The 13,161-nt window shown below is 48.5% G+C and overlaps 3 protein-coding genes across 3 annotated transcripts; all 3 read right to left on the bottom strand.

Annotated features, from left to right (window-relative positions):
- Positions 1–2,290: 2,290 nt before the first annotated feature.
- On the bottom strand, positions 2,291–2,549 carry N7533_010693 (uncharacterized protein; the record flags this gene model as incomplete). Its single annotated transcript, XM_057107343.1, has 2 exons — positions 2,291–2,484; positions 2,513–2,549. 2 exons carry the CDS (start codon positions 2,547–2,549, stop codon positions 2,291–2,293), a joined length of 231 nt encoding a protein of 76 aa, XP_056954721.1.
- Positions 2,550–2,865: 316 nt separating this feature from the next.
- Positions 2,866–4,846, bottom strand: N7533_010692 (uncharacterized protein; the record flags this gene model as incomplete). The annotated part of the gene is made up of 4 exons (XM_057107342.1): positions 2,866–3,565; positions 3,639–3,754; positions 3,841–4,142; positions 4,279–4,846. 4 exons carry the CDS (start codon positions 4,844–4,846, stop codon positions 2,866–2,868), a joined length of 1,686 nt encoding a protein of 561 aa, XP_056954720.1.
- A 1,715-nt stretch (positions 4,847–6,561) lies between these two features.
- On the bottom strand, positions 6,562–9,051 carry N7533_010691 (putative nuclear localization protein; the record flags this gene model as incomplete). Its single annotated transcript, XM_057107341.1, has 3 exons — positions 6,562–8,444; positions 8,607–8,717; positions 8,952–9,051. The coding sequence occupies 3 exons, from the start codon at positions 9,049–9,051 to the stop codon at positions 6,562–6,564; spliced, it is 2,094 nt and encodes a 697-aa protein (XP_056954719.1).
- Between the last annotated feature and the right edge of the window lie 4,110 nt (positions 9,052–13,161).

The raw sequence follows: 13,161 nt of genomic DNA, 5'->3' as shown, positions 1-13,161 counted from the left end.
TAACGGACCCGCTATCTTTACCCCTACTCTTTGGATTTATAGTAGAGAAACCCCATTGGCACTGGCATGCTGCGGTGTCATAGTCTACATTTTTATTATACTACTTGATTCGACTGATTCACACATTTTATATCTCTTTTAGATTACTTTGACTACATACCACGTCGGACTACCGGGGCTGTGAACTGGCCACTTGCCCCATTCTATGCACTAATATCAATGGAAGACATGGATACTTAGAATCACATGGATGCTACTGTTACTACCCAGCCGAGTACGTACATCATCGAGTTTCCATGTATAAACCGTGAAATCCAACACAAATTTCAAGTTCTACTAAACATTAAACTTCCAACTTCCAATAGAATCCACTCCGCACATAACCATGCGTAATAACAGGCAATACATATTTAAGTGTATCTTTCACCTTACCAAGATCTGACAACTGATACTGACAATCAACTGCATCGCACATAGCTTTTGGGACCAACCCCGAGGACTCCGCGCACCATTCGCACCCAGGGCGATCCGTGTACGTACAGCATGTAAAGGAACAACCCTGATGCACACTAATGATACAGTCGTTGTCTGGGAAACAGACTGCGCCTTCGCATACAGTTGGGCAGGTGCCTGCAATCCCCATAATGCAATGGCCGTAGCTGGGGTACCCGCAACGCCGTATTTCGCCGTTGTCGCAGCCGGCGTAGGTGGAAGTTAGGGATGTTGCGAGCATGAGGAGAGTGATGAGATGTTTCTTGGTATTAGGATATATTGGTGTGAATTCTGTGCTGCGTTGTTAGAGCTTCCTTGTTTGAAGGGCAAGGTAAAGAGCGTGGCACATACTCAAAGCAAAGCAGTAGGAAGAGTTAATAATTAACCAAGTTGATGTTGACAGGTGGAATCAAGGTACAGTCAGTATATAGGATAGATGCGACTGCCTTTTATACCTATACCTAGAACGCTCAGTCTCTAGAATCCAAAAGACTAATCAGACAGTTTTTGCCAAGATAACCAGATCTAGCAACAATTTAAAGATTCAGCTAGAGTTGGTAGCTCTAGATCTATCTTGGCTCAGATCCTATGTCTAGCGCTGACACACCCCTGCATTCTACAGTTAGTCAGTTTCATCTACACACGCGAAAAACCCAATCTACTTGCGGGGTGGCTATGTCACGCCGGCGGACCCCATCCCAGGGCGCCTTATGGCGTAAATAGCGCCAGGGGAATATATATAGTCTGAGCCCAGATGAGTTGATTATCATATGGTCTGGTTCTTTTTTTCATTTCCAGTGCTTCTCGCCAAGCCCGCCAAGTAGCACGAAGAACGAATCGTAGGAGAGCCAAGATTCTAGCAGCATAAAACAATGGAATTTTAGATCTGGCGATATAGCGATCTCTCACCTAGATTTCAGCTCAAGGCATCAGAAATAAGGTCAGATTCCAAAGGGTTAGTTGACAAGAAGATAGCTCAGACTTGAGGCTTTCTTCTTCTCTTTCATCATTTGTTTTGCTTTGCTTAGAGTACATTATATGGATTTGGTTTACTCGGCTCCGTAGTGAGGCTAGGAAGAATCTATCTTTAGGGCGATTAATCTTCATACGCCCGGTTTTATAAGACAATTCGACGGGTATATGCCGAGTAGAAAAAATATATAGCAATAGGAAGGGCTTTGTTTTGATAAGCTGTGCCTTGAAGCTGCTGTCCAACTTGAAATAATTGATATTGGGGTTAGTGCTTTATCGCCGTACCCAATCGTATCTGACATTAAAGTTGAAGCTGTACCTCCCCAGGTTGTTTTACATAAAACACTTGGGGTATCTTCGAGTCCTATTGTAGTAGAGACATCTTGGGCCTTTTTGGAAGTCCTTTCTTACACAGGAAAATACCTAGTAGGTATGCAGGTGAGGAATGCCTCGGAATTGGGTTTGTACTACTACTAGTAGTAGTAATCTGGAGCTTCAGGTTGTAATTTTAGTCTGGGACTGATGAAGAAGCTCCCTGCTCCTTCGATGTAGGTAGTACTCATAATATATATATAACACCTGCTCACCTGGGTAGGTGAGCATCGAGACAAAACCTGGGGAGTTGTGGGGTATCTCAAGGTTAAAGATGACCATGAATCAATCTCTGGCCAGAGAGTGATCAGGAAAAACCACCTCGATGCCTACCCAGTGTAATATAAATCGTTCAACATGTTCAAGTTGCCCACTTCCAATAATTGACCTTGCGGATAATTCTTCCCAAGTACCCACCTTGGGTCTTAGCCGCGTGGCCTTGTGGAGCCAAAGATCAGCCCGATGTTTCAACAAGCACGTCTCCGTGGCGCAATTGGCTAGCGCGTTCGACTGTTAATCGAGAGGTTGGAAGTTCGAGCCTTCCCGGGGACGTCTCTTTTTGCTTTTCTACCTCTGTGATAGAATCTATTTTTTGGGCTGCCGGTGGTGGGGATGGATGGACTGGCCCGGGTTTGCGGTGTGCGCTGGCTGTGCTATGCTTGCGTGGCTGGAAAACCCAACTGGCAGCACCATTGGCGAATCTGGTCAGGCATCGTGACCAACAACCGTGAAAAAGGTATTGTATTATCTAGTGGTGGTTGAAGTTCATCGTTCCCAAGATTTGATTTATTGCGCCCGGGCAGCTTGATATATTTGAGTATTGACTCGGGTTCAAATTGGGCCCCAAGCGAGATTATACCAGGACTCATGAGGTCGGAAGGGGAAATTTCAATTTGAATCACGTAGGTATGAATAGATCCTGGTATTGGATGTTGTTGCTATATGTTCATCATAAAAGCATGACACATTACTAACTCATCACTAGTATGAGCATTCTTAATAGTATTATACAATTGCCGCCCGGCCGTCTCACCGGAAGGCAGAGTTCCACATCTCTTTGGCGGGTTCATCTTTCGACCGACAGACGAAGAAAAACCTCTCTAATATCGGAAGCGCACTTCCCCAACCTTCCAGCCCTAATTGGTCTGCCACATCCACGAGGCGAGTCAGGAACCACGAATGGCACCTCATCCCTCTGGATGCAAGACTACCTATGAAGAGAACCCAGAACAGCAGATCAGGAGCAGTGCTTCGAATCACCGGAAGACTCTCGACCAGGCTTTGTCGCAGTGTCTCGGCAAGAGACTCCAGACAAGACATGCCGTAGAAGCTCCAAACTCTTACAGAAGCGTAGGCCAAAATCGCGAGTCGCAGCGTTTCTTGAAACGGCGATAGCTCACACTGGTACGGAAGACCCAGTAGCCGATAACCCAAGAAAAGTAAACAGTCATTCTCAACGGACATTGGGTCGGCAACGACGATGTCCAAACTCTCGTAATAGGTTACCAGCTGCTGGAACAGAGAGATGATCGACTTGAACATGGGCGGAATATCTGTAGACCAAGGTGAGTTGAGGAAACTGGTGCCGAGCTTGGAGAACCGGGATAGTTTTGTAAATCGACTGTTCAGCTTGAAAAAAGCGGATTCTTTGAAAACTCTGTTCTGGAATTTAGAACACATGTAAAGCGCCGGCGGTGCTTGAGTTATCATTCCCCGAACGAATGCACAGCTGTGAGAGGGATTATTAGATGTGTCCTGAAATCGAGCTGCATACCATGGCATGTGGGAGCAGTGAGCTTTACCTATAAACCATAGACAATATGCCATAGTCAAGGGCATCCATTCCACCTGCCCCAGCAATTATTTTCTCCATGCCATTTATATGTGCTTCGACGGCCTCCACATTGGCTTCGATGCCCTGTATTGATGTGAGTATGTAGTTCTTCCAACAGGATCCGACGACAGAAGTCGTGAAGGGACAAGGGCGGTGACAAGATTTCTTACCTCCGAGACGATCAGATGAGAGATAATAAAAATGGTTGAGCCAGTGTATACTTTGGTTTTATTTTGCAATAGCTCCTGGACTGATTTGAGCGTTCCAACGCGGAGGCGAAGTGCATCTTGTGCGGGCTTCCGAATCATGTCTGCTGGAGCACCACATGACTCGAGAATCGCAGCACGGTGAGATGCGCTGATTGATAATTTAATTTGCATCAAGGCGGGATCTTCGAGGGCCCTCTCCCAAAACCAGTATACCACGCCACTGGAGCAGAGTGGGAAGCAGGATCTTGAGCTATGAACTCGATCTGAATTAATGTGTTAAACATATTTCCATTTGGCAAAGTGGAAAGCGAATTGAATGCAAAGTTTGGTGTGGATTCATGCTGGATAGGAATGGAATGGACTGGACTGTGATCAATGATTTAGGTCGTCAGCACTCACAATGTTGGAAGTAAATATTGGGGTTTTCGTTAATGGCGACGGCCAGAGCAGGACCTCCATCGAGGACTCCAGGCTCGATGTAGTTAACTATTAATGGGGATTGCCGGGCTGCTGGATAGTGGTTGCGACATTCCAGCACATCTTCATCGTAATCTTCTTCATGCTTGGGCACACAAGCAGTGCTTCTCGCAGGTCCGGTGGCCGTAGTAGAAGAGGCAGAAGAGGCAGATGAGGTAGAGGAGGTAGAAGATGTAGTAGAACTTGAATCGGACGGTGAGGGGCCCTGATGATCGGTGGGGTTTTTTAATTGTTGCAGCTGCTTCTCTCTTCGCATGCGATGATGGCGGGTCCTTACAAAGGCCTGTTTAGAACGAGATAATTCACGACCTTGGGACTTGTCATCCTGATAATCTACCCAGAGAAAGTCGCCTGGGGGCCGGATGACTAAATTCTTTGTCTTGGTATCCGGGGCATCCTTCGCAAATTTGGGTTGCTTGGGTGGGACTCCCACACCGAGTCCTCCCCGGCTTGACTGGGATTCCGGCTGGTAGTGCTGACCGGACGGCATGACTCGGACAAGGAATACCTAGGTAATGTGTACTCCCCCAACCGTACTCAGTCGCAAATGGGTGATGATCGGAGAAGCTAGTCCGCGTCGTGAGGTTCGAATGAAAAATTGCCCCTGACGCCCCGCTCGGACCTCTCCGGTGCGGTGCGGTGGTGCAAGTTGCGTTCGTTACATCTATGTGGGGACCATTGCGAAGCTGGTACAGCCTATCGTAGCCAGCAGAGAATGTGAGATGAGGGGGAAATGAATGTAAGCAGGTTTGTTGAGTCTCGGGGGGTTATGAAGGTGAAGTTGGGGATATTTCGAAGATGAAAAGTAGTATGACTATTGATATGTGCGGGGAACATTGAACTTTACCTTTAACCTTCCATCCCCACGGAAGATTCTCGGGTTACCTAGGTGGGAGCTTGAACATACTAGGATATGAAACAAGAATGTCCGCCACTCTTCAACAAGCACGTCTCCGTGGCGCAATTGGCTAGCGCGTTCGACTGTTAATCGAGAGGTTGGAAGTTCGAGCCTTCCCGGGGACGTCTCTTTTTGCTTTTTTTTTTTTACGCGTAGTTATATCATTTTTCACCTAGGTATGTAATGTATGTATATATATAAATACATATGATACTTTGGTTGTTAGTCAGTGTTCATTAATGTTAATCACACCCATGGATCGCAGAGTTAGTCAAAACAAACTTTGACAAATCATGGATCTATTCCAAGACAAACAAAAGCACAGCGAGGTGTCACTATCAATTTGTGGCTATCAGAGCGGCAGGAGAAAGGAATTGGACCGCAAAGAGAAAAAAGACAAAGAAACCATAAACTTAAAAAAAACATCTGGAATATAGACAGCTGAAGGGGATTCAAGTTCCATAGGAGAGTAGTAAAAAAAGTGACATTCACGAGACTCTGAGTAAGACAGATAGAAACACCCAGGGGGAAGTCAATCTCGGAAGACAGGTAATACACAAGCGAACAGAGCAAGACCATACAAAAAGAAAACTTGAACGCACAACTGGTCGACCGCAACGTTCAAAAGGATAGAGAAGAGAAGAGAGAATATCCGATGAGAGGAGACGCAGATCCTCTGCGTGAAGAATGGCGACAAACCAAAGCTTGGCTTTGCCCTAAAAGGAAACAAACCATTGGATGGAACCTCAATTCCATCATGGCAAGGAAACCAATATCTCCATCTATCAATGACCATGTATGGAGAAGAACCAAGGAAGGATAAAGAATCACAGAAAGAATTTCAACATAAAAAAGTACATACTCATAGTAATCCTGTAAAATCAATCGGCAATATCATCAACGCCGGATCAAGTCAAATTCAGTCAATGAGGAAACGCCAGATACCACAGGAAGAAAATGGAGAGAAATGGACACATAAGAATAATAAGAGCAAAATGGGTATCTCGATCGAGAATCGAGCCCAACCGGGTACAACAAGAGGGTATAGGGAGGTTGGCCCGGATTAACATTATCGAAGAACTCCCCCCTCTTCGTCGAGGGATTTGCACACAAGCAGATACGAGATGCAAGGGGCGTCAGAAAGAGAAGAACATACACAACATCGAAACGTGGCCAAAAAAAACAAAGGGAAAGGAACGGGAGAGAGCAAGGGTCAGAAACCAAACAAAAGGGGTGTCTCTGTGATGCTGAAGCGAAATATCAAATCCCTTGAAAAATGCCCATTCTAGATAACGCCGAGCTGGAATCTAGTATCCTGACCACCCTCCAAGCGGGCTGCCTGATTGACCTGGCTGGGGTTGACCGGGTTGCATAGCCCCACCAGGCCCAGCACCAGGCGGCCACCCAGGCATACCAGCAGCTCCCATGTTGACCGCCATACCGGGGTGTTGCTGAGGTTGTCCCATGTAGGCTTGACCGCCAGGGCTGGCTTGACTCGAGGGATACATCCCTCGCGGCATCGCGGGGTAGCCGGCAGGAGCACCGCCGGGGTACATTTGTCCCATGGCTTGTTGTTGCGCTTGCGGGTGTTGCATCTGAAATTGTTGCTGCATTTGCGGCACAGATGGACGGTGTTGATTGCGGGGAGATTGATGAGGCTGTTGGGCATGGTGGATTGGCGATGGTGCCTGCTGGGGAGCAGCTGCCATTTGCTGGGCATATTGAGGCATGCCTACACCCTGGGCGCCTGAAGGTATGGGTGAAGGTTGTGGTTGTGGAGGAGGTTGACCCCACATCTGCTGTTGTTGCTGCTGCGAAGGATATCCGTAAGGGGGTTGTGCCACGCCAGCAGGCATAGATGGGTTGGATCGTTGATGCATGAGATCGGGTCGCATGCCCGCTGGGATACCTCGAACGGGAGACTGCGCAATGGCTTGTTGGTGTTGGTGTTGGGCGTAAGCTTGCTGAGCCATTATGGGCTGTTGATGATGGGGCATCACAGGCTGCGCCTGAACGGGGTTTGCCATTCCTGCGGGAGGGACCTGAGCAGTTTGAAGAGGTTGTGATACAGAAAGACCGGAATCGAGGGCGGTGCTTGACTGTGGCTGATCCGTTTCTGGCGCTTCCCGTGGTTTGCTGTAGAATTCTTCGAGTCCTTTCAAGCGGAGGTTTCGTTGAGCTCCCAGAGCACGGTTGAAGTCGGCAGCAGTCTGAGCTTGGTGAATGATTTCTGCACCGGTACTAGTTTGCGTGCGGTCTTGATAGGGTTGACCTGTTAATTCTTGGCGCACCTGTTGATGTGACATGTAGTCCCGTAGACGGTGGTCCTCTGTTGTCGCCATATGGATCATGGGAAGTTGTCCCAGGGCAGAAGAGGCATCAGTCACATCTAACGAGAGACCTGGAGGCAAGGCCTCGACGACACTGCTGAAGATAACATCGTTATGTGGGAGTGCCGGTAGCGTATTGTGACGTTCAGTTTCGGTGGCTGCTCCATCCCTAGTCTTAGCAGCACCGGGACGCTTCTCGCCCGCCATATCTTCTTCAGTGAAACCCTGTTTCCTGGCCTTGCTCTCCCAATAGTCATCCCGAACCCGTCGACCGTTGGCAACCACTCGGCTACCGAACTGACGGAACATAGATCTAGCAGACACAATCGCAATTTGGCGGGATCGATAAGAATACGGAAGGATATCCTGCTGGATCAGGTCGTCTTTCTCGATCTGGGATGCGATAATCTTGTGCAAAGATCGATTTTTGTTGAACAGTAGGTACGAATCACGGTAGTTCAAGACTCTCGCGCACTCTGTAGCCAGCATAAAAAGCTTCTCGCCTCGATTCGGTACACGGAATGTCCGACACTTGTATTCACGAGCTCCCTGTGGATATCCCATAGCATCCACCTTCGTCTCTCCCGCTTCATCGAACTCCTTGGGGATATATTCATCGCCTTCGTCGTTCAACTGGTCGGAAGTGTGGTCTCGGACGGTCGGAAGTGCCTTTACTAGCGTCTTTGTCGGTGTTACCTTATCCGGAGGTGAAGCGAGCTGTGGCGACCCAGCAGACTGATGGGGAAGCGGCCGGGACTGCATCTGCGGCGTTTGTATCGGGGTGCCTGTGGTGGGATGCTCACTGGAGCTTGCTCGCGGCGTCTTTGGGGGACGGCCCCGCTTGCGACGGCTATGGTCTTCTGTTCAAAATGAAAAGAAAATGAGTTAGTCCAGTCCACCAAAAGAATCCAAAGCCAAATGCGACCGAACAAAAAGAACATGACAAGTGACGGAAAGTTGCGGACACGATGGCTTTTCGGAAGACAACGTGACGACACATTCTCTGCCCATGACGCACGTACCATCATCCTGATCTCCTTCTGTATGTCCGTTCCCACTATGATCAGGGGTGCGACTACGCTTGATACCACGGGGACTTGGTTCAGCAGGGGATGGTGCCGGCAAACCAGAGACTAGCGGGGGTATCAGTTTGAAGGCGGGCGACAGGAAAAATGGTAATAGAATGCAAAGGATAGTCAGGGGAAAATGCGCGCACGCGATCTCAGGACAAATCGCAAAGAAGCGATTGTGTGCGCGCGTGGGGGTCGGGGTTTGCGCGAAAGATAAGTCGCGATAGAAGCAAGACTGAACACCAAGGCGCGAAAGGGGACGAATGACAGAGCGCACAGGGAGACAACACAACATACCAGAGTTGCTTAAATTTGCCGGATCGATAGTTCCTGAGCCATCAACGACCTCTCCTCCCATTCCGTTCATCGTGTTGAGAGAATGAGGCGTGCCATACATAGTCAAAAGGCACGGGGGTCGAACGGCAGCGCAGGCCGCGAGAAGGCGCGTCGAAGATGTCGCGATGGAGGGGAGGAGAAACGCGCAAGAAAGCGGGTAGGGCTAAGCTTGCATGCAGCGAGAGCTCCGGCCTCTTGAGGTCGATCGGCGGGAAAGGTTGGAGGTCAAACTGAAGCTTTTGGTCGTGGTTGATGGGTTTGGGTTTGAGAGGGGCGAGGCGGTGAGAATTGATGCCTTAAAGCCTGAACTTTCTGCCTGATTTCACGTGAGGCACGTGAGAGCACGTGAGTATATACTTCACTCTTGATAAAAAGTATCAAGATACTGAAGATACTGTTGATACTCTTGGGCCTGTTGATGGAAACTTCCTGATATGACGATACTAAGGTTATCTTGTATCCACAGGGTCTGCACCGGTCCTGTGGTAAGATGGAATACCGCGAGGAGGGGAAAGTGGATAGCGTCGCGTGATTGGTCACGAGGTTGGGGAAGTATGATTAATGGTCGCCGGAGGTATGAATAATGAATAATGAATAATGGAGAAAATAATGACAAGTGACAAATTTCAGTTCCCTCTAGCTCATCATCCGCCCATAAGATGAGTACGAGCAACAAGGCGGGATGTGCCGTGCCCAGTGCATAGGAATGATCGGATATTGGGTGCCTTGAAGGATTCGATCTGGGAGCAAGTTCCTTTTTGTCCTAAGAAACGTGCCGGGTTGCGGGTATGGCGCGCGGCGTCGGGGCTGGAGGGGTAAAAAGACAAATAAGATCGTCGTGAAACCGGGCTCTGCACCTCTTAACTCGGTTCTTGGTCTTTTTTGGGCCTATTCCTTTTCGTCTTATTGATTTACCTCTTTTCCCTCCTTTTTTTCACTTTCCTTTTTTGGCTTCAGCCAACTTCCCTCGATTTTCCCGACGTAACACCACGATCGAAGATGGGGTTGGTAGATTTAGGACCCTGCGTGGACAGGAGAAAGAAGGGGGGGGGGAGTAACCGTAGTACAAAAGAGTTTAGAAATCGACCATTCCGCGATGGACGCAGGGGAAAAATAAAGCCAATGGGAATAGCAATCAATCGAGGGAATTTGAAAACGGAGACTGATAATAAAAAATAAGAATAAAGGCTAAAAAAGACCATGGGTCCGACTCGGAGTCAGTGTGCCATTGGGGAAAAAATTATTGCCAGTTCTGGACTATAAAGCAACCTGGACCCTGTCTTCGTTTTACTCAACTCTCAGGTCGTGCCTTCCTGACTCCTTTCGCGCTTCCATCACACAGCGAGAAACACTACTAGCTGTGATAGGTCTCCCAGGGCTCTGATCGCGCTCGACCAATCTAGACTGTGTAACTTGAGGTGTCTTAGAAGCTATTGCCTAGGCAGACGTAAAGCAACGAAGGGTTAGACTTGAAAAGCACAAGAGAAAGTTGAAAGACGTGATCGACTGTGATCTACTACTCAGAATGCCGCGGGGGAGAACCTTGGTCCGGACGATATACTCTGAGCTCGGCCAAGGTCATGCATAAATCGCGACGAGGGCGGGGCATGGGCCCTTCGTTTCTGCAAAAACCTAACATAATAGCCAATCCGCATTGACGACATGCAGCCGGATTTAATCGGGTCGACAACACTAGCGGTGATAGATACTAACATACATACTAACTACTACTAGCAACCATAGTCCGAAGTGAACCTGCAAACAAGGAAGATAACCATTCCTTGTTTTTGCGTCGACTTTGCTCACCCGCCCACTCTCCTTCTCTCCCAGGCAATATTTTACCGGAAAAAAGAGACAGAATAAGTGAGATATCTGGGAATTGCCGGGGGAGGAGCTCAGGCCGCATCTTGTCAGCCGGATAAGTCGGACTAACGACTATTTCGAGCTAGTGAGTGCTGAGAATACTCGAGCATTAATGCCCATGCGGCCATCATGTCCTGAAGATCGTGGGCAGCCTGGGTAATATCTCTCAGACCTCCCTCAATAATAATAATCAAAATGACCTTTCGCTTTTTTTTGCTGTATATTTTAAGACAGTCTGTATACCGTTGCGACGGTTTTTGCTTGAGAAACAATGCTCCCGCTTCGCCAGGTTCTCCCATGGAGGGGTTGGAACGGTCACGTTCGCAAGCTGCAAGCCCCACGATCGAGAATGAGCAGATGACCTTGGAAAACGGTCACTTGAGAAGATCAACGGTCCATGCGCGCGATTCCAAATACTATAGGCGCGAGATCGCCCACCAAGCCTTCATATACGATGGTGAACAGTCCCCAATGGTTGTGAGACGGAAATGCATAGCATCGCCCAATGACGATAATTAATCTGATGCAATTATTGAATGCGCGAGTCCAAAGTGGGAATCTTTGCTTCACGTAATGGGCTCACCGGGTCTCACAACAGTCGGTCTGCATCGCTGCCGTTTACTTGCTCGACTCCGGTACTCTGCTCCTCGTTGCACAGAGCCAAGGCAACTTTGGGCCACCCGAGAAACTTGAGGTAACTCTGATGTTTCCCCGTTGTGATAGGGTCCCTGTGTTCGAATATTCTAAATGAGACGCGGGATCAACACTTGGAAGCTAGGGGCTTTGTGATCCACGGCTTCGGATGTAACCCGGGATATCGTCTTCACGACCAGGTAGGACATATCTCTGAAACATGATATGATGAACGGGTTAATGCAACGACGAGCACTAAATTCCAGGCAGATCTATATATTTTTCTGGACAGCGCGAGAGCATCAATCCATATGCACGTAGTCATATAATATCGCCATCCGCCAGCTTTCATGCAAGCTATGTAGTGATGTGACTGTCGAAAATTCCTCCTCTTTCTCTGGTAACATAGGCATAGAAGAGTGCAATCACGAAACTTTCAATCTAACTCTGAATTCCTTCTTCAAAGTGTGTTTGAGGCGGCCCGTTGCACCATCAGTCCACATAATGGGACTCGGAATAACCACATTCGTCAGCACGATGTGATCGTCAATCCATGACATGACAGACAGGTTGACAGCACCAAGTCCAGCATCCCGACTTAAGACAATCTTGACTCAACTTTGACCAGCAGAGTTTACGTTGCCTGTCTCTTGAATGCAACGACACAAAAGCATATACCAATCAACGTATACTGCAACTGAACTGGGCGACGGTGAACCTGCTAATCACAAAGCTTAACCGGGAGACCCCCTCTTCGAGACACAAAACAAAGAAGCGAAGGCATGGATCAAAATTTGCGACGCGAGGGGCGTCGAAAGAGTGATCGCTATCCAAATTAATCGAATCATCGTTCGCGGTAAAGCCAAGAAGCAGATCAAAGCCTCCTCTGGACTGGCAAGGAAAGGAACCGCATGTCTGTTAGTGTGTGGCATGTGGACAAATCCTTATCACGCGCGAAGAGCGCTTTCGTGTTGCCGACTTGGCTATATACTGAGTCAAAGTATAGACTTTAGCCAGGGTTCGAAGAACGAAACGGCCCTAGGTCGGAGCGTTGCGTGTCGCAGCCAACGCCACGCGCTGCACGGTTTGCATTGATGGGGAAGGCCAGAGCAAAATCCACGACAGCTCCAGGGTCTTCCGGAATAGCCTCAAGTGCCAAATTCAAACTCTGTCACTCGGCCCAAGCACCATCAATCTATTTCAACGTTCCAGATGCTCTTTTTGAAAGTCCCCGCTAGATACGAATGGCCAATCACACATATCTGAGGACCTGCACATAATCAAGACCCATCGAACCAGACATCAAATATGTGCGATCAGTTTATCACAGTGGCACTTTCCATTTCAATCCCTGGATGTAACTATGGGAATCTTTCAGTCCGAATCGTAACAAGGCCTCGACTCCGAGACAACGGATTGAGTTCTTACATCCGATAGTGGACTCGGGGGATTTGCCTTGGAGAACGGTAAACGCTCACCAAATGAGCGGAACCAGCCAGGGGTATGCTCTTGTCAACCTGGTGACTGTCAATATTTCCAGGTTCGATGCCGCGCAGCCAGGGTAGTCTGAAGAGAATCGGGTCCTCGCTACCCCTCCTGGGATGTTATCACGGTGATCGTTGGTCGTGTTCGTGCATTAGTGAGCGCCAGGAATGTTTCAGGCTGCAGCTGGAGC

The sequence above is a fragment of the Penicillium manginii genome (genome assembly GCF_028828005.1).
Source record: "Penicillium manginii strain IBT 31320 chromosome Unknown utg000008l:1.0-3226943.0:1.0-3228205.0, whole genome shotgun sequence".
Lineage (NCBI taxonomy): Eukaryota > Fungi > Ascomycota > Eurotiomycetes > Eurotiales > Aspergillaceae > Penicillium > Penicillium manginii.
The sequence above is the reverse complement of the archived record's forward strand: the minus strand, read 5'-3'. Positions and strand labels throughout refer to the sequence as shown.